The sequence below is a fragment of the Lolium perenne genome, chromosome 7 (genome assembly GCF_019359855.2).
Source record: "Lolium perenne isolate Kyuss_39 chromosome 7, Kyuss_2.0, whole genome shotgun sequence".
In the NCBI taxonomy this organism is placed as follows: Eukaryota; Viridiplantae; Streptophyta; class Magnoliopsida; order Poales; family Poaceae; genus Lolium; species Lolium perenne.
Genome location: NC_067250.2, coordinates 313231175 through 313252247, shown reverse-complemented (window position 1 = coordinate 313252247; position 21073 = coordinate 313231175). Strand labels below are relative to the sequence as shown.

Here is a 21073-nt window from a genome sequence, read left to right as displayed (position 1 = left end):
AATCAGCACCGTCGTCGCGGCTGGCTCTCTCGCCGGCCTTTTCGCCGCCGCCGCTTCGCCAGCGCGTCCCGGAACGCGGCGTCAAATCCGTCCCACCTCCGCGCACACAAGGTGTTCGACGACTTGTTAGGTAGGCGCGTTTGGCTGCTGTTCGTTGCCTCGTCTGCGGTGGCGCAATTTTAACCATTAATTTTGCTTCAGACATGGATAGCGACAATGAGATGCTTGTCCGACTGCTGGAGGACGAGCAAACCTTCGATGACGACATCTGGGAGCATTTGCTGATCATCGCGTCCCTCCAGGGCATGGTTGACGCAAGAATCATGCTAGAACACATGTTGGTCCCTATGAGTGTCAGTGCCCTCTTGCGGAGGTTGATCATGAGTTGCCTGCAGATTTTGCTGATTTTCTCACCATGCACGCAGAGATCTATGACAGCAAAGTTCACGAGCAACTTCAAAATGATCTCGTTGAGCATATGTGGAGGATCAATGGATTATCACCAAATGCCGCGGCACCTCGATCTAGCCCATTTTTATTACATTTGTTTAATTGTTTAATTGTTTGTTGTATTTTAATTTGAAAACAATCTCGGCAAACATATTTATTTGTATGCTATATTCAATAAATGGTTGTGTTTTCGAAAACTCTATGAAAAAAAGTTTGGGGGACGCGGCTAGGGTGCGACGTCCCCCAAACGCGGCACAAACAAAATACGTATCCCAACCGCTCGATCTGACGCCGTTTGTGGGACGCTTTGGGGGACGCGGCTGGAGATGCTCTAAACATGGATATACTTAAATTTTTTGCCATGGTTTGTAGTCTAATCAATCTGCAGTGTTGCTTCTACCTCAACTAGTATTTCCTTAATTAATATTGTATAGAGAAAGTGTTTGTTTTCGACTACGCTAGGCTTAGTCCTTGTTTTCAGTCTGAAATCGTTTTGACGCAGTGTCATGCGGAGTAACCACTCTAAATGATTCAGAAAGAACACGTGTCTGCAGGAAACAAACGATGAAGTACTAATGACGTACCTCGGGTGGAATTTGTGCCGACATGATCTTGCCGCGTACGACAATGGTCGTATTCGGCAAAACGACGGAATGATGCACACGGGCGGTCGGAAAGTCGATGGAATTCCTGGGCCGCCGACGGCGCCGCCCGTGACCCTGCTGATGATGCGGCCGCAGAGGTCTGTGCTCTGGTCTCTCCTCCACACAATCGTGGTGAGTTGGTGTTGCGAGCCGGCGACGCTCCCAACGACTCTGGCGGCCGCCGACGCGGTGTGTGCAAGTTGTAGAGCTGTGTCGGTGGGTTTTTTCTCATGGCCATGTGAGCCTTCCGTGGACGCGGTTGTTTGGATCAGACGCGGCCTGTAGATTCTACATCGTACGGCTTGGGGGGCGGTGGATCGAATGTTTAGATCCCCCTGGGGACGCCCAGCTCTGCCACGTCTCTAGCTGCATCCCCAGGTTTCTGGCTGCATCTCCGCGATTCCGGCTGCATGCCTGCAAGGTAATAGTTATTCTGCCCACGAATCTCTGGATCTAGTAGTTTTGCTTAATTATTTGATGCGTACGAAGGTTCAATCGATTATAAACATGTGTTGTTTATGTGTGTTTGGTCTATTTTCATTGTCTGACTTCTAGATGTAACCTAAATTTTCCCCTTTGTGTATATCTTTTTCGAAACTTCAAATAATTACTCAAGAAATTGCTTGGTGATTACAATTTCGTTCAGCTAATTCCACTAAGAAAGGTGGAATAGAGCCCAACATCACTCTAGTACTAGGTGCATTACGCCCTATCTTAGCTAGTTAATGTGCAACCATGTTGCCTGAACTATTTACTTTCATAAAAGTTAAATTCAGCCGAGACTGAGTCAGGTTCTTGATCTCCTTGACAATACTAGATATCGCTGGTTTTGCTTGGGTCTCGTTGGTTCAGTTCAGCTACTAGTGCAACATTCACCCTCCACTTGAATCGGCCTGTATATTGTGTCAAGTATAGCAAACAATCCAGCAGTAGCTTCGGCAGCTTTGGCCTTAGCACATTTTGGAATTTCTCCCAAGCAGATAGGAGTGTCACCTGAATCATAACACATAACTGCACCCCAGGAGCCCGTATTCATTTCTTCACAGAAAACAGCATCGAAGTTCTGTTTCGTCCATCCATCTGCAGGTTTTTCTCCACAGTTCATCTGCCTCTTCCTGACTGTAGTTGGTGTGGCCGCCGATAATAGTTGGGCTCGGGTGTTGGCAGACAGATTCTGGACGTCCAGAAAAGGATTTGCTTGCTCCATGGGTGGTCCGTGGGTGTGTTTCTCCGCCTGCATATGGACACCCTACAACACCGTGCCTCCATCGATTTCCGTGTTGGTGTATAGATCCGGCGGCTTCTTTGCTCGTTCACATCGCAGGGAGCTCCCGGCGCCCTGATGTTGCAGTGGGTGACATCTTTGTTGGTTCTTTTAGGGATAGGTTCCCTGGGAAAGCTCGTGTCTGCCGTGGTAGGCAGCATGTCCCGAGCTACAGCTGCTTTGGCAACTGTGGTCTTCCCTCCGACCTTTGGGGTCGCTCTGGGGCAGATCTAGCGTCGTTGGTGGCCTCTACATCAGTAGAAAATGGGCATTTCGTCCCAGTTGGTAAGGGTCTTTAGCCCCAATTTGATAACCGGGACTGTAAAATCGGGACTAAAGCCTCCCTCTTTAGTTCTGGCTATTTTACAAATCGGGACTAAAGGCCCTTCACATGGACGGCAGGCGCGTTTGGGCGGAGTACATCTAGTCCCTATTTGTAAGACCAAACGAGATTAAAGGGCGGTCTGTGCATTTTTCTTATTCATTTTTATTCTATTTTTTCCGCTCCTTTTTTTTTCTATTTTTCCGAATTTCTAATATTTGAGTTATTTGACTAGTTTAGTGTCTAACTACATTTAATCTCTAGTCAAATTACTTACACATGGTCAAACTTTCTGATCGATCACCCATCCTCAAACTACTCTAGCACTAACACGTTTAACTTCTGAGTTCCTTATGTCCCGCTTCCAATTGCTTTGGGCACACGTTATTGAAAATAGTATCATATCAATCCTATTAACCTCTCCTTCACGATGTCACACTTCTTTACTGTTTGAATTCCAAATAATCATTTTAATAAACAAAAGTAATGAAGTAACAATAATCTTGAATAAATAAATAATTTTTTTATTTTTGTAAAAAGTTTTTTTTTGCAATACCTAAAATCTGATTTTTTTCATATTTCCCTTTAGTACTTTGAGAATCTTAGAATTGGCTAACCGGCCATAGCGAGGTGAAATCGGATGTAACTTTTTGGCGTAGATAGATTTTCATATATTAAACATTTTTTGAGTTTGTATGCAAAAGTTATTGTCATTTTACATACAGATTTTTTGCAAAATAAATCAAAATTGATGTTTGTTATTTTTCGTAGTAACTAGATCACCTAACCAACCAACATCTAATACGATTTTTAATTTTGAATTTTCTACCATTTTCTTTTGTATTTTACAAAGCTAAAAAGGCCGATTCATGGAAAGGGGTATGGAGCAAAAAAAAAACAGTAAACCTTTAGTCCGGGTTGGTGTCTCCAACCGAGACTAAAGCGTAGATCTTCACGGTTGGTGTCTCTAACCGGGACTAAAGGTCCCTTTCAAATCGGGACTAAAATCGTGCAGCGTCCTAGCTGTTGGAACCGGTTCTAATGCTCACATTAGTCCCGGTTCCAAACGTGACCGGGACTAATGCTTGGGCACCTCCGAACATTTGACCATTTTTCTACTAGTGCTAGTTCCGGGTCCAGTTGGGCTTAGCCAGCCAGCTATTGTTTTTATCTTGCGGTTGATTCTAGTTGGGGCTAGGTCTTAGTGTGGCTTGAGTAGGAGGTGTGGTGCATGTAAAATGCATACATCAAATTTGTCCTGTATCATATTAAATTTTCACATATTTGTAACATATATGGTGATAATACCATGTTTTACATTGATTTACGGGGATTTACCAATAATCCCATTTATTTGGGTTATAATATTGCAAAACAGGGAAACTCTATTTTGTGTATTTTTTACTGTAAGATCGAGATGTCGCCTAGAGGGGGGGTGAATAGGCAATTGAAAACTCTTACGGATTTGTCTTGTAAGAATGCGGAATTAAACTAACGTTTAGATTACAAGCACAAACCCTAAATATGCTAAGCTCAACTAAGTGTAACAATAACAACTAGAGCTAAGCAAAATAGGCACAAGATATATGTAATACAAGTGATAGCAAGATATATGTACTTCAAGCACGATGGCTATCACAAGGAAAGAGAGCTCGGGTATAGAAATAACCGAGGCACGCGGAGACGAGGATGTATTCCCGTGTTCCCTTCCTTTGCAAGAAGGTACGTCACGTTTGGAGGAGTGGAGGTCCCACGAAGGATTCCCCAACGCCACAAAGGCTCACCCTATTCTCCGAGCCACACCCACGAAGGATAATGGCCCTTTCCTTATGGTTAGCTTTTCCTCCACTCCGGAGATGGCAAGCTCCACAACCACTTCACAAGCTCCACGAAGGAGAAGCCCGGGCCCCTTCACAATCTTCCACGAAGAGATCACCGGGGCACCAACCAAGCCAACTAGGAGGTCTCCCTCCAAGAGTAACAAGCTCACGGTCTCTCACTCGAACTAATCGTGGTGGAGAGCTCAACACTATGCAATGATGCAAAGCAAGAACACTAGAGGTGTTCAAGTCCTTCACACTCAAATCCCACCCGAGCAACAAATGCTAGGAAGAGATTGGAGAGGAAGAACAATGGGGAAAGTCAACAAAAGACTCCAAGATCTAGATCCCAAGAGTTTCCCTCACTTAGAGGAGAAATTGATTGGTGGAAGTGTAGATCTAGATCTCCTCTCTTAGATCCCTCAAGAATGAGCAAGAATCATGGGGGGAGACAAGAGAGAGAGCAAGTTCTTCAAATGCAACAATGGAGGAGAGAGAATAGGAAGAACTAAACAGCCCAAGGTGGAAGAAGGGCTATTTATAACCCAAGGGAGAAAATAACCGTTGGGGAAGGTAAGGCCTCGAGGAATCCGGTCGACCGGGCCTGGGACCGGGCGGTCCGGCGCAGGGCCCGGTCAGACCGGGCCTGTGACCGGAACGGCCGGTCCAAACCGGGCCACAGACCGGACAGCAACCGGATGACGGGAAAAGGCCACTGGACAGTGCCCGGTTGACCCAGGTCCAGAGGCCGGTCGGCGCCGGGGAAGCCCGGTCCAAATCCCGGTCGGACCGAGCGCGTGATCGGACGAGGCCGGTGCCACGGCCGGTTGACCGGGCCAGTGACCGGCCAGCGTGAAAAACATGTTATACAAAAACTGTGATAACTTTTGTGTCCGGACCCCGATTGACATGAAACCAATTTTGTTGGAAAGATAACGACTAATATGGAGACTCCTCACAGAATATTTTATATGATTTTAGAGAGGGAGTCTCCCACCGTCAAGAAACGGTGAAGACGTCCAAACTCGAAAACGCAATAGAAGATGCATGCGGATTCCGTTTTCGATGAACTTGAACTTGTTGTAAAGCTAGCAACAAGCTCAAGAACCTCACACAGAGAAACACCAAGAAGCAATAGAGATATGCAAAGTATGCAAAGTATTGAGCTCCCTAAGACGATGTGATCAAGCTACCCAACCGAAAGCCCCTCTTGATAGTGCGGCTATCTATCCTATAATCCGGTCTCCCAACAACCACCTTGAGACCGGTAAAAGGAAAACCTAGCAAGGCCATACCTTTGCCTTGCGCATCCCGCTTGATCTTGATGATAACTCTTCAAGCTCCACTCAAGCCGGAATGCCTCAACTTGATCACCGTTGCTTCGTGAAGACTCACAAATGCTCCCCCATACACCATGATGGGAAAGCTCCATTGATGCACATCTTCACATGTCCATTATCACCAAATGGACGGCAAGCTTCAAGCATGTGATCCACTCAAGATGCTCATCTTGAACTTGCCCAACTCAACCTTGTATCTTCTCATACTCACTTAAGATAGAGCATGGCTAATATTGAGTTCCACCTAAGAACTCCATCTTCATTTCTTCTTCTTGATCATATCACATATGTATCTTTAAATCAATGATCTTGATGCCAATACACAAGGTGTATCTTTATCTTCATGGTATCCATACTTGAATCCAACACATGGAATACAAGAAGTACATATGGAATATTTCTTCATATAAACTCAATGAAAACATTAGTCCATAGGGGTTGTCATTAATTACCAAAACCACACATAGGGGCAATGTACCCTTACATTTACTTTCAGAGATCTATACGGAGTCAAATGGATCTGAAATTTTTGGAGCAACCGAAGCCCTGGAAGCACACCTGGAGAGGCCCTGAGGGCCGAAAGAGGCCAGGTGGCGCGCCATCCCCCTCTTTCGACCGTCGATCATTCGATTGCTCCGATTCTTTCGCCCACCGACGTATTTTACCCTAAAAATGACTATATATATGACACCGAAGAGTTCTCAGGAGGAGAGTGCCGCAGAAACACAGAAACACGAAAACGAGGCTGCTGCAGGGAAGGTTGGAGGGGAAAACTCCGCCGGGATCACCGCCGGAGGGATCTCCACCTTCTCCAACGTCTTCATCATCATCACAATGACCAAGAGGGAGTAGTTAATCTCTAGACTACGGGTTTGTGGCAGTAGATTGATATATTTCTCTCGTGTTCTTCATAATTTTAGTGCCATATAAGTTGCCTATCATGATTATGGTCATATTTGTAATACCTATATGGTGGATCCTTATTCTGTGATATTGTTTTATAAGATCTGATCATATTATATTGTGAGATGTAAATCATATCCTTTCATCCCATTCGTTTGGCATATTTCATCATTTTATCTTCACCACCATATGCCGCCTTTGATTCTCTCTTTTCCGTATCTCCAAAGGTGTGGCTCGTTTTTTTGCTTGGCGTTTGACATTTCTTTTCTACCACTTTTTGTTCACCACAAAAATATTCCATCTGCTGCGTCTATCCACAATATTTAGCTCATATTGATGATCAAAGTTTGCTGAGATTTTACCCAAAAGAGGCTCAAAATTTGCTCCGCTTTTTGCTAAAAAAAAATCAAAGAAAAAAAGAACAAAACAGCAAATCGCAGGCCGGTCAGACCGGCCGGCCGAGTTCGCGCGCATGTGCTCGTCCGCACGCAATCCTCCGATCGATTTCTGGCTCGCTGCTCTAGCTCCCAGCCTCTCACGCGCGCTGCTTTTTCTTTTCTTGTTTTTCTTCTCACGCGCGCCTGCTCCCGCACGCAGCCGCCGCTCGCCGCGCGCGCTCGGTCATGGCCGCGTCCCCTTCCCCTTCTTTTTCTCGCGAGCCGCACTCGCACACCATGCAGCAGCCGCCGCCTGGCCCATGCCCGCTCGCCACGGCCAGCCGCTCGCGTCGCGCGGGCCGCCGCTTGCTGCGCCGCACGCCTGCCGCCAAGCACGCGCCCCACTCGCTCCTGGCATCGCGCTGCCGCCGCAATCTCTGCTGCCGCCCCGCGAGCAAGATTAGAGCAAGCTGAGTCAGCAGACTATAAGATCTAAATATAACATTTGTGCTTAGTTAGAGGGGAGAAAGAGCAGAGAAGGTAAATAGGCTCTAATGCAAGAGTCACTCTATCTCCTAGGCATTCTGTGAAAGTGAAGAGTGGGTAATGTATAGATAAAGTAGTGCATTGTTATAGCCAACTATTATACACTACATATTAGCTATAGATGATATTGCATCTTGCTTATAGCTAGCAGCTGGCTATACTATTAAACTTGCTCTTAATAATGAAGCCCGTTGCTACTCCCTCCATCCCAGTTCATAGGACTTACGCGTATCCTTAGGTTGTCAATTTGGCCAACATTATATCATTTGTATAATATAAAAATTATATCATTAGAAAGTAGAACATCTAACCTTTCTAATGATATATATTTTGTAATACATATATTGCATTATCATCGTTAAATATACGATCTAGGGATACGCGTAATCCCTGTGAACTGGGACGGAGGGAGTAGCTCTATGGCCTTGCCAGATCACCTAGAGTAAACAAAAAACCTATCCATATAGTAGCTAGCAGTTAGATCGATTGTATATCAGACTCCAGTTACTATTTAATTATCCAATGCATGTGTACGATTGGAGCAAGGCTACGTGGGACCTCCCTTTTCTTGGTCGTTTTGCTATAGCCCGGCGGTAGCAGAAGATCCGGCTCTCTCCTCTTTCCTGTTTTCTCTCTCTCACACCTAAGATTTTAATGACATGGTAAATGGTATAGCCTGTCGACTAAGCACTATTATACTTGCTCTAACTTCCCGCTCCCTCACTCTGTCGATCTTCTGCAAATGGGCCGATATGACCGGGCCCAGGCCGGTCATACCAGACAATCTTCATGTCTGCTTTTTTTTTCCTACCTTATTTTCCAAGAGGCTCATCCGGTATAACCGGGTCCTGACCCAAGTCATACCGGGTGTTTTTTTTCTACGCGTTTTTTTTGCCTCCAATGGCTAGTTCAGCCATATAAGGCAATCCCGAATACATGGAAAAATACCTTTGCCATTCTAATTGATCCTGATATGATTTGTGAAGGTCTCAAGAACTTCATCACTTTTCCCAACCTGAAATCCTTGATTCCGAGAGATTCGTCCAACGTTTTTGAGAATTGATCCGTGCATCTCGAAGATCTCTTCATCCTCTCTCTCTTTCAACCACACATATTTCGATTTGAGCCATTTTACTAAGTTTTTCTCTCCTATCTTTTTAATCTTGGAGGTTGAGAACTCATAGGCGGTAGCGGTCACCAGGAGCGATCAAGTTTGTGATCGAGCCGGAAAGTTAGTATGGGATTGAAGGCTTCCCTAAGGTCTTCACATAGTGGAACGAGCTCCTACTTCGTGGAAGGAGCTCACGGAGAAGAAGGTGTGCCTTCGTGGCGTTCGATGTCCTTTACAAAGGGACTTCCACGTAATGTGATAGAAAGTGCATCGAGGGAGATGGGTTTGAGACTCGTTGATGTTACACCATAGTGGTAACCCAACCTTTGTGATCGGATATCCCGTGAATTAGGACCTCGAAAGAACAAACTAGTGGTTTAATTGAGGAGAGTATTATGTAATCCTCTCTATGTGAAGATGCACAACTCTCAATTGCTGTAAGGCAGGTTGGCAACAAGCTTTAATGTGTTTATGTTGGCTATTTTAGCAAAGATGCTATCCTACAGAGCAATCTTGAAATAACACATCTATATGAGTCCGGTGGTTAAACGTTGCAATCTATGAGATTTGGGTGATCTCTAGTAAACTAATGAAGAGACCACAAAGTATGACGCATGTACTTCACCCGCGGGGGCAGGCTACTAGCAGCCATGTACTAGTTATGGCTTTGAGTGAAACATGTTCACACAAAACTTGCAATTCAAGGCTTAGTCTATTGTTCAAGTGTGAATAGATATAGCTTAAGGTTCTAGACGGAAGTTCAACTTAACAGTCTCTGCTGAAACACTGGTATATAAACAAGCAGCGGGTATTGGTAAATCTCTAAATGGGTATTTGAGATCTGGTGGGGGATTGTTGAAATATTGGGCCCATATGAAGTGGCCTAAATTAGATTTCAGATTTCCCTATAAAACTCAAAGCCCACATAGTGGCGGCCCATGTGAGTTTGAGCCCAAGTTAATGGCAGCTCACTAGGAAGTGGCAAGTGGTGAGAAATTTAGTCCCACATGGAAAGTTTGGAGAAAGTTAGACCACCTTATAAGGTGGGTTGTTCTACCACTAGTAAATGAGTGAAAAGAGGAGTGGTACACGCGCGCTCTTCCTCCTCCTTGCTCGTCTCGGCGCGCCGCGATCGTTGTGAGTGGTGAGTGGATTGAGCCTCGAGCCGAGACTTTCCTTTGTTTTTGCAGTTCAGGAAAACGAACAGAGTCCTAGACGAACGAGTCGCAGTTAGTCGGTTCGGGTCGCTCCCAGACCGTGGGCTATCTGTAACCGACTCGAAACGTGCGTTCAACTTGGGCGGGGCCCACGTTGCCTAGGGTTTCCTAAGCCTATATAATCTCTTGCCCGGCAACCGCAGAAAGATTATCCAATACACGAGTTAGGGTTTTCCACCTCTCTCTGCTTGCGTCGCTATCGTAGCCTACTCCATCCTGCGCGTCGGCGTGCACTGGCGAACGGGAGAGCATATCTCCGGAACCTCTCGCCTTTGCGATCCCGTACGGGAGAGGGCGAATTAGATTTTTGGGAAGCGCTCTGCTCAACTACTCAAGTTTTTCAACACGGGTCGTCTTCCGTCCAAGTCGGACGGTGCTGCCTACCGTCGTCTTCAACGCTGTCTACTTCGACCCGTCATCAACAACGTTACTGCTGCGACATCATCTGCAACACCTCCACCGCCACCGCCACCAGATCGGTACGTGCGACATATCTCGATCTGTTTAGATGGATGCTTTACTGTATGCGATGCTATTATTCATGTTGAGTAATGCATCTAGTATGTTCGAGTTTCACATGTTAGTAGTTGTTATCGTCATGTTTAATATTCTGGATTTAATCATGAAAATTGTGCCTAATTATCCAACAGTATTTAGATATATTTTTACTGTGTAGGTACATAAATATCTAAAAAAATTGAGAAGCATTTTTATGGGACGGAAAGAGTATTCATTTAGGCATTTAACGAATCCGTCGATTCGTTGAACTAAGAAGATACTATATATTTAAACCTTGAATATCACAAACCTACATGCCTGGACCCTAGAGCAGGGTTTCTTTCTCGGCCGAAATCTCCGAAATGTAGATACCGAGTAAAAGAATTCGGCTACATTTGAATTTAAAGTCGAATATTAGGTGAAACAGGCAACATATGTCACATGTTGGTGGTTTGGTGCTCTCTCCAAACTTCATCAGGTCGCGAGTTCGAGAATTCAGACACGCACAATTATCTCCTTTTTATCTAGATAAACTGAGTTTTGTGTAAAAAAATAGAAAACAAGAGGGAACCGCCATTAGACCGTGCAACCTGTTGCTTGTCGACGGGAAGGCCCTACCGCTGCGTTTCATGCTAAGTTCGGTTAGTTCACGCCAGAAATTTATTAGTTTGATGCCAGAATTTTTTAAATTTAAAATTTGTTTGAAAAATCTCGAACGAGAAAAACCCGGGGTTCCTAAGATCACGATAACTGTATTTTTCAGTGCCTTCCGGTAAAAAAATGCTACCGAGAAGAAAAACATTGCCGCCTGGAGGATGAAAAGTGGCGCAAGGTGGGATGATGAAGCTCGAGCCCGCGCGTATCGTCTTTCTGTGAAAACTTCGTTGCCAATTAGACAACTTCGCGGGTGGATTTTAAGGAGATACTTTATTTGGGCGGTGCTCGTTCATCCTGTGTCTCCACATGATACTACGTCTACACGTCCCGTTCAGCCAGTCCCAGTCCACAAAAGTTCTCTGGATGTGCACCTTTTTCGTGCGTGATCATACCAAGATAGTCGAGCGAAGGGTCAATGTCACAACTTCAACTTGTTGGCGTATATCCTGGCACAGTGGCACGTGTACGCGCACGCGGCGCCGTCTCGCCCGGCTACACACACGTAGCTTCCGAGCTGATTCCGATCGACAAGATGCAAAGTACACAAACCGATATACTAGTACAAGCTGCTCTCACGTAACTAGCCAATCGATCTGGAAAACTAGCACAATTTGCAAGTCGACGGAAAGATAATACAAGATTTGTGTTCCTCAGCCCGTAAGTTTCATCTAGTGGTGTGCGTGTGTGTGGTGTGAGTGTGGTGTTGAGTTAGTGCATAAGTTCAGATACTACAACTGTAACACAGATCGAGGGGTCTCAAAAAAAAAGCCCGTAAGTTTCATCGATATTTTTTGCTTTTTTATTTATAGCAGCCAAAGACTGTTGCTATTATTTTCAACAAAACTATGACGGTAATTTTTGGGGCCTACTCCGTCCAACGTTTGGAGTTTGTATCACGATCATCGTCCAACGTTGGTTGGACTAGTTTTTGTCTTCAGGCGTTGGGCCCGGCGAAACAGCATGCGCGATAACCACACGAATGGTCATGGTTTTCGTTTTTTTTTACAACTTTTACTATGGCTGGGGAATTTAGGAGCCGTTGACGCTAGTTAATCCTACGGTGGAAAAATCAGTAGTACTGAAAAGAACTGTAAATTAAGTACTGGAAAGTACTGATAAGTACTGAAATTATTTATTTATTTTAATTTAATAGAAGGGTAGTTACGAGTTTCACCATCAGATGCCATCCTTCCTCCGACTTCACCCTCCCCTCGTCGCCGCTCCACTCCATCCCGTCGCGCAATGGAGGCGGCCGGCGGCGGCCACCCTATCGTCTCCCCACACCGCCACCCTGATGCTGATGCCCTCTTCTCCCCTCCCAAAGCGACCCCCTCCCCGCCGGCATACTGCCTCGCCGCCCGTCCGCGCTCACTCAACACCACCATCCCCTAGCCCCTAGAAAAATTCCCCTTTCCGGCAGCCCTCTCCGCCCGCCACTCCGGCACCATGCTGGCCGGTGGACACACCTAGTTCTGTGTCGTGCAGCGCCGCACGGGATTCGTCTCCCAGGACGACGTGCTCGACCCGCACCTCACCGTCTGCGAGATGTGGAGCTCTCCAACGACCTCCAGGTCACCACCGGTGGACCGCCAGGGCGAGGCAACGTATGTGGAGCCGGATGTACCTGTAGAGCGTGGCATAGAAGCTGCGGGTGTTCGGGCCCGCCGCAGGACTAGATGCCGGCTCTACATCTAGGGGTCAGAGCGCCTCTCATATGGCGCCGGACCAAGGCAGACGAGGTGGAGCCGGCGGTAGCCGCCAACCGCGGTGTCGAGGTTACGGGTGGCCGGCACGCTGGCGCGACCTGTCAGAGGCACTGGTGGCCTTGAACATGATGATCAGGTGCTACTTCAGGTGCGTCCGGTCCACTGCAGCACTTCTTTTGGGTTCAGCCTCCTAGCTGCAAATCCACTGATGTACATGTGCAGTAAGAATGGTTGCTTGGCCAAGGTGAATGGATCCCCGTCCTGAATGGAGATAGTGTTCGTTGATTTCTCATGTATCGAGTCTAGAATTATAAATTCAGTAGGGATGCTGCATATAGTTTCAAACTTATTTTCTGACATTCACAACTACTGTGAATGCCACATCAGGATATAACCACTGTAAAGTGTTGGTTAAGCACGAGTTGATCATTGCAGTCAATATAGTCCACCAACTACTGTAGGAATAAGTTTTTGGCAGTAAATAATTAGGCTAAGTGTATCATGGTAAATATTGATTTATTAGATGTGCAAAATATCATACTATTTCGTAGCTGCTGCTATATTGTCTTACTAAAATTCATTGACTTTATAGCTGCTAATAATATATCACTCTCTGTATTTTTATACTTGTTCAGATCTGTTTTGCTTTTGCTTGATGTCTAGGTAGTATTCAGTAGTAGGTTCAAAGGCATGTGCAGATTCTCCATTATTTTGTGTTGCGCTTATTGAAGCTCAAACAAGTACTAATGAAGCTCAGTCCAGGAGTACATTCGTTGCATCTTGTGTAATGTCCACAAAAGAAAATTCAGCTATGCTTACATGCTGGGTTAGGCTAAGAAGCACAATTAACCTATGAATTATTATAGTGTTACTTCTATCGTCTTGGAGCGCGTTTCAGCTTTGGGAGATTAATAATATTGTGGTGCTTTCTAATTTACTTTTCTGACTATTTCTGATTCATGCCGGGTACAAGTCATGTTCATTTTAATGCTTTTGTTTACCTGCAAGTAATCAAGTCTATGGTATATGAGCTGTGTTTTTAAATCTGCGGTGGATTTAGAAAATGAAGCACTCTCTTCAGACCTTGAAAGACTATAGGTAGCTCACGTTGACTGTTTTGAATACTACTATCCTGCAACCTGAGTAACTGTAGGTATGTAGCCCATTAGATCAATGGTACTAAACAAAAAATATACCTGGTTTTACTATGCACAGAATTTGACCTCTTGTTGTTCACCAAATGAATAATTAAAATTAGCAGAATGCTATTGTAGGGACCATGGATTCAAAGGTGCGTCACAACAATGTGGGGGTGGATAAGCATGTGCATCACGAATGTGACGAGATGGGCAAGAGGGTGCAGTGCGAGCATGATGAGTTGGAACAAGGTGAGACAAGAACATGCAGCCATGGACAGGGTGATGAAGCAGGAGTGCGAGAAGATGGAATAGAAGTTCAAAAGTATCCATGAGTAGATGTAAATGAAGGTGAAGTCGAAGCGTGAGGATATAGACTGGAAGGTGATGGAAGAACGCCCAACCACGAATCGGGTGTTGAAGCAGGAGCATGAGAAATTGGAGGAAGATGGGTAGTCGCCATGGAAGTTGTCGTCTGCTTGTCCTTCAAACAATGACCAGCATCCACCAGCAGCAAGACGGCCAGGTTGTTCAGGATTCTGAAACCAACACTAGCAGCAGAATGCAGCGACAGCCCAGGATCCAGGGGAATTAAAAAGTTAGGGAACTCACATACATGCTACAGAGAATGGTACTAAATGAAAACATATTCATTGTAAAACTCTGTGGATGTGTAAACTAAAACTATGGCATGACACTGCTCCGGGGCAGTCCTCCAGGCAAGCCTTGCAGATCACATGGTCCTGTAAGAAGAGGCAATTGGTATCAGCACATTTTGTGCCATCCTTTGCAATGCAAACGGATCATTCCCGTGTTTCAGCATGATCCTTAGCATTCTTCCCAGAACCCCCGAGCTACAGAATACTTATGCAGGCTGTAGGAAATGTGATAAAACATTGCTAAGAGCAGTGTAGTATAAAACTTCTAGAAAACATTGCCAAGAAGCATTTGTAGACTCCGGTATTAGCCTCCCTTATTGGATCGAAAGATCATCATCGCCTGCACACAAGCAACACTGGTCATGGTTAGTGGTTTACAGTATCTTCAGAGCATTGTTCCCTTGACTCGAAATTTCAAAGGACCAAAGGCGAAGTAGGAAGGTGATCACACAATTTTGTGTCTGCACTTTTCTTTTCAGAACTTAACAACAAAATTGAAGTAATCACCCAGGATTATTTAAAAAAAAAATACCTAAGACAAAGCTCAAAGTGTAGACAGCTAACAAGGTTCTACCAGATTGTTGTCCTGCATAACAAAAAGACAATTAATTCCACTCACTATATTCACAAGTCAACCACATGCAAAAATAACCTTTTGTCTAATTTACAACCTCTACCCACTTGGTCCATTTACGCCGATTGTGACCCTCCACTGCAGTAGCCGCATTTTGAGTTCGATCTTTTCCGCTTCTTTGGCTTCAGTCCTTTCTTCGGTGCACCTCGGCCTTGGACATGCACATGATCTAGAATCTTTTCCAATTCTCCAGAATCAAGTGGCGTCGTTTGTGGCAGCACCGAACCATACCTCATGCATTCCTTGTGATCACTTGATGATTCCTTCATGTCAGCTTGTACATTCAGAAACATCTTCACATGCTCATATGCTTCAACAACTCAGCTGCCAAGAAACATATCGCGTGACTCAAGTTCCACAGCTCACGGTATTGTAATAGTGTCGCTCATAATCTAGTAAACCTCATTGTTGCCTCTTAGTGCTAGACTTCTAGCGGTCCTATACTATAACACATCTCTGAAAATTTATCTGGACCGTAACATCATTTTCTATTTCTCAACTGGTGATTTTTCTGTTTCTCCCTGATTGCAAATACAATGTTGAATTCTCAATGTGTCTCTAGGAAGCAAAAGGGGAGAGATATGTTGAGAACATGCAGGAGAGCATGGCATGGCAGTCATATCTCACGGATTCCAAAATTACAAAGAATTATTCCTTTCTTCACTAATATTTCTCCAGAAATACTTAATATTGCAAAATTTAACCATGTACATATGGTATCTAGTGACAAGTTTAGCTCTGATTACTGTTTCTAAAAAAAAATCAGTTGTTGGATGGCAATAAGAAAATGGACTCTGATTACTATTTCTGGTCGTTTCGTAGAGTAGATATCTTTAGATGTTTCCTGTAAGAAAATACTACTCCTATGGTTGTGAATACTAATAAGGGCATCCATGTTGCACAAACACCTGATATATGACATATATATGACATGATCCCGTACTACAATCCCAGAAAATGCAAGCTGATTTGGGTTGAATGTGTACCTAGCTGTGTTTGAGGAGCTCTGCACTTTCAGGTGGAGATCGCCGGCGCGAACGTGGCGGTGGAGTGAACGGCCGCCGCCACTGCCTGCGTTCGGAATGCGAGATCCCCGGCGGTTCCGGTGCAGTGCATCTGCCGAGAGGTTCGTGCAACTTCCTGCACGACCTGGACGATCTCAAGTGCGAGCATGCCTAGTTCCAAAGTGAGTAAGGCGATCCAGACGCAGTGCAGAAATGGATGCGGAGGTGGAGCGTTGATTCGGCGGCGCGTCGGTGAGCGTCTCCGCATCCGGCGAGCGGCGGCGGGTGAGAGTAAGAAACAGAGGCTAGGCAGGGCTGGAGCGTCCGCGTCCGGCGAGAGGCTGCGCGTCCGGCGAGCAGGCTCCACTTCCGGCGAGCGGCGGCGACAGCTAAGGGTAAGAAACGGAGGCGAGGCAGGGGTGGCGCGTTTGGCGAGGGAGTGGTCACGAGGTTTGGTCGTGCGGGGCAGTTCCAGTGTGAAGTTACCATAATACCCCTCGAGATGTTAATTTAAGAATTAAATTAATTAGGCTCATCGGACGGACATAAATAATCGCGACGGTAGTACCTGGTAGTACTCTGTAGTACTACCCAATCACCGTAACACAGCTCTTTTTTTTTTTGAACGCTGGTCATGGTTTTCGTTTGTTTGCAGAACGGCTTCATAATTGGCGTATGACTGGCTTGAGGCACCTTTGAAAAAGTTAGCCACGCAGCACGCAACATGCACGCCAGGTCACCAGCTACCGACAGGTGTCGACGATCGCCTCGTACCGCAGAGACCACGAACGGGTACCCCCTACATTCGACTGGCTGAATCCAAAATTAGGGAACAAATACCTCATACAGTAATTTGTTCCCAAATTTTGGATTAGAAAAAACAGTGTGCAAAGGAATACAGTGCCACTGAAGATAATTAAAAAGAAACATATATAGCCCCAATTCCTTGGAAAATAGGAGTAATATATTTTTGCCGCAAGAAACAGGGTCTATTTTCACTTTGCTTTGGACATGCATTTTAGTATTTTACCATAGAGAAGTGTCTCCGCGGCATGGATCTTTTCTTAACCAGTTTCAACTCGGATCAAAAATCAAGGAGGAGCAAGAAATATGTACCAAAAATTGCTAATTTTAGTTATTTTTTAGGCCTGTGTGGAAAGGTAACCGGTGAAGTTTGTTCATACTTTTTCGAGGCCACAAAGAATCTGGTAGCTGCCCAAATGGTGCTGGCACTAGCAGATGCCTTTAATTTAACACTTTGCACAAACAAGAAACTTTGAAAGAAAAATAGAATGCCATGTAGAAAACAAGCAAGTCTCAGGTTATAGATTATCAGTAGTATAACTGAGTATAACTACTTTCTCTTCTGAACATGATGCCGACCTTCGGAAGTTCGGACACGAATGCTCCGGAGCCTGCGACGACTAAGCTTATTATTAGTTTACCACTGATCACCTTCCCTTCCAGAAGCTCCGCTAGCTGCTATATTAAAACACCACCGTTTGTGTTGCAATATATAGAAAATGAGAGATAGGGCGAGTTGAAACTACTCGACGTGCCCCGCCGGAATTGGAGACGAAGGTGATTATACCTCCTCCCCTTTCTGCGTGTACTTCCGCTGCTTCTCTCATTCTTTGGCTCCTAATTAATCCGGTTGGACATGATGCATCGCCACAAGGTGGCAAAATGTAGCTCACGTGCTTCCAGTGCATGTCGTCTTTTTTTTTGGCGCGTTCTTTTAGTTTTTGGCATTTGTTGCGATCTTCTGTTGTTCTTTCCGCTGTGACTTTTGTGTTCTCTTCCTCCGGATCCTACAATCGACGCCGGCATGACCCAAGCTCGCAGCACAGCCGACGCGCGCGCACCACGCATCGCCGCCACCACGCGCGCACCATGCAGCGCCGCCATGCGTGCCTCCACTCAAGCAGCGCCGCCGCCGCACACCCACGCAGTGCCGCTGCGCGCGCACACCATGCAGAGACGCCATGCGCGCGCCCACTCAGCGCCGCCGCCACGCGCACACCATGCAGCGCCGCCACTCAAGCAGCGCCGCCGCCGCGCCCCCACGCAGCGCCGCTGCGCGCGCACCATGCCGAGCCGCCATGCGCGCCCTCACTCAACGTCGCCGTCAGGCAGCGCCGCCGCGCGCGCAGCACGCAGCTATAATCGAAAGAACAGCACGAGCCTGAATTGGTTGACTTTATTGCCTTGCCCTTGAGCTGAACTGTTTTCAGCTTTGGCGCTAGATTAGGGGCCTGTTCGGGAACGCACTGCTCCGCAGAAATCCGTGGCTCCGCTCCGCTCTGTGAGAGCATGGGCTGCCACTGCCAGCCCAATCTAGGAAGGTGGTGGGATGAGGAAAGTTGAAAACACAAGTCACAGCGGCATCATACTTTATCAGTTGTTTTTTTCTGGTGACATTTTTTTACTTCCAAAGTTTGCACTGTCATTTCTTGATTAGCCCATAAATATTGCCACAGGAGATTCTTTTCCCATAAATAAATTAGCAAGGGATTTCACTTGGTCGAGAGAGGGCTCGAATTTGTATGATTGTGCTACCTTAGCTCTGCACAGCGCGTAGATGAATTCGAGCTCTGTTTTACCGTTCTCCCAGCCTCTGAATAATCTGTTCAAATGTTTGCCATTCGACACAACAGATGACGGACCCTATTATTTAAGAATATAACTAAACATTGTTTTATGTGCAATACATCTGCAGGAAATGGTGGGAGCTGGAGCTACATCTGTCGCCGGTCAGATCATCAGTACCACGTTCAACATCGCCGCTCTTGTGCTTCGCGTTGTACAGACGTAAGTATGAAATAAATGATGAGAAACAGAATTCCGCGAGCTTCTTCTCCAGCTAGTTTTTGTACCTTACGATATTACGGTGTCCCCATGTATACCTTTCAGGATCATCGATTCAAGATCCGAGATAGCCGATAATTTCTCTCTGCTAGATAATTCGGTCACCTGTTCCAAGTTGTTGTTCGTCACTGCGTATCATGCTGCTCACACCGATCGGCCTCTGAAGTTTGCCTTCGAGTGTTTCTTGGTGTCATTATGCATTACGTTTTGCAATATGATGATTTATCTCAAAACGATCAACAAAACTTGGGCAGCGACACAGGTAAGACTTGGTCCATTCTATCCTCTGCATAACGTGTATTACTTTAAATATACCAGTAGTCAGCATGGGATTCCCGTTGACTCACACCACTAACAAAATTATATTCCGGCAATAAAAACATTGCTGGAAATCCTAACTTTAACTACCCAGTTTGCACCATTTTCTGCAGATACTCGGAATGGCGACCTTACTGGCGCTTGGAGTTTGCTTGCTTCACTATGAGATGGTAATCCCGATGGATCACGCTTGGCACGCTATTGTTGTTCCCTCCATCATCTGTTTCCTTGTGTGGCTTGAGGTTGCTCTGCTGATATACACCCAGGTACTACATCTGTTTTAAATATAAGCCTCCTTAGAATTATAAACTACCTTTTTATCAACCTCGAAAAAAAAACTACCTTTTTAAAAAGGCCTACATTTCGGAGCAAAGATATATATATAAGATACGATTAAAGCAGATAAGAATATACATAGGACATGCAAGAATTACTGAACTTTGTACATTAAAATGTGTGTGGCACAGATAAAGCAGGATGGAGGCGACGAGCACTTGCTCCTAGATCTGCTCATGAAATTGTGGGAGGCGCCCATCAGCATGTTCCGATGTTTCGATCTGATACAAAACCCCTGGGATGCAAATAAGATTCTTCTCTTGGTAAGTGACCATGCTTGGTCCCCTTGTTCGATTAATCAAGGACTGAAGAATTAATTAAGTACTATCTTGATCTGGCGTTTATAGTTGGGGAGCGGCCCGCCAATGATCATCTTAGATTGTCAGATCGGCTGGATCGTGTACAAGGTAGTCGAATGGTTCATCAAGATCCCTCGACTTTTTGCCAGGAAAACAGAGCAGGCAGCCGGAGCTACCACGGGGGGCAATGGAGGCCGTGATTCTGGGGACCAGGTGGCAGATGAACATGTCGAGGTAGTTTCGGCGTCGCTGCCTTAGTTATTTGCATTTCCGTTGTTCGATCAATCACGAGCTCAATGATGAATTGCAACTGTACTCTGTTTTCCCAGGAGGGCAACAGCCTTCCCGTGACAATCGGAGCTTGTCAGCTCGGCTGGCTTGCGTACACTGCCGGCATCAAGTTTGAGTTTATCAAATGGATCAGGAAGAACCGTGGGGTTTCCACCCTGGAAGGCGAGCAAGCTGCCCCAGTTGCCATGGAGAAATATGGAAGCGGGGATTCTGGGCAGCAGGTGCAAGAAGAAGAGGTCAAGGTGGTCGTGGCATCGCTGGCTTAGCCTCTCCGGTGTTGTGGATATGGATGGATGGCCACACCCATTTCGCATGATTATCTTACAGATTATGTGTTGTGGTAGTTAATTGAATCCGGGTTTAGTGCCATTACAGAGAAATGGATCCCTGCATTTGACGGGGAATTCCATCTGCTGAGAATATTTAGTTTCAGCAATAAATTATAGTGATGATGTTCTCAGCATCTATGTTGTTCTGAAACTAAATTATAGTTTCAGCAATAAATTATAGTGATATTCTCAGCTATTATGTTGTTTATAGCACTGAGACTGCAACGCCAGGTTGAAGGTGTCTTCCTCCGACACGCATGTCGTCATGCGCTCGATGGCGTACAGTGGCGGCGGCGGCATCTCCGACATGAGGAGGGCTAGCCTTGTCGCCTCCTCGCCAGTCA

At 45.7% G+C, this 21073-nt stretch overlaps 1 protein-coding gene and 1 long non-coding RNA gene across 2 annotated transcripts; one reads left to right on the top strand and one right to left on the bottom strand.

Annotated features, from left to right (window-relative positions):
- Positions 1 to 14582: 14582 nt before the first annotated feature.
- Positions 14583 to 16620, bottom strand: LOC127311399 (uncharacterized). Its single transcript, XR_007857697.1, has 2 exons — positions 16271 to 16620; positions 14583 to 14990 (listed from the first exon to the last, which is right to left on the bottom strand). It is a non-coding gene; the product is annotated as an uncharacterized lncRNA (long non-coding RNA).
- Positions 16621 to 19207: 2587 nt separating this feature from the next.
- Positions 19208 to 20871, top strand: LOC127311401 (uncharacterized). The gene is made up of 5 exons (XM_051341825.2): positions 19208 to 19418; positions 19588 to 19740; positions 19942 to 20073; positions 20158 to 20343; positions 20439 to 20871. The coding sequence occupies exons 1-5, from the start codon at positions 19371 to 19373 to the stop codon at positions 20664 to 20666; spliced, it is 747 nt and encodes a 248-aa protein (XP_051197785.1). The 5' UTR covers positions 19208 to 19370; the 3' UTR covers positions 20667 to 20871.
- The last annotated feature ends 202 nt before the right edge of the window (positions 20872 to 21073 follow it).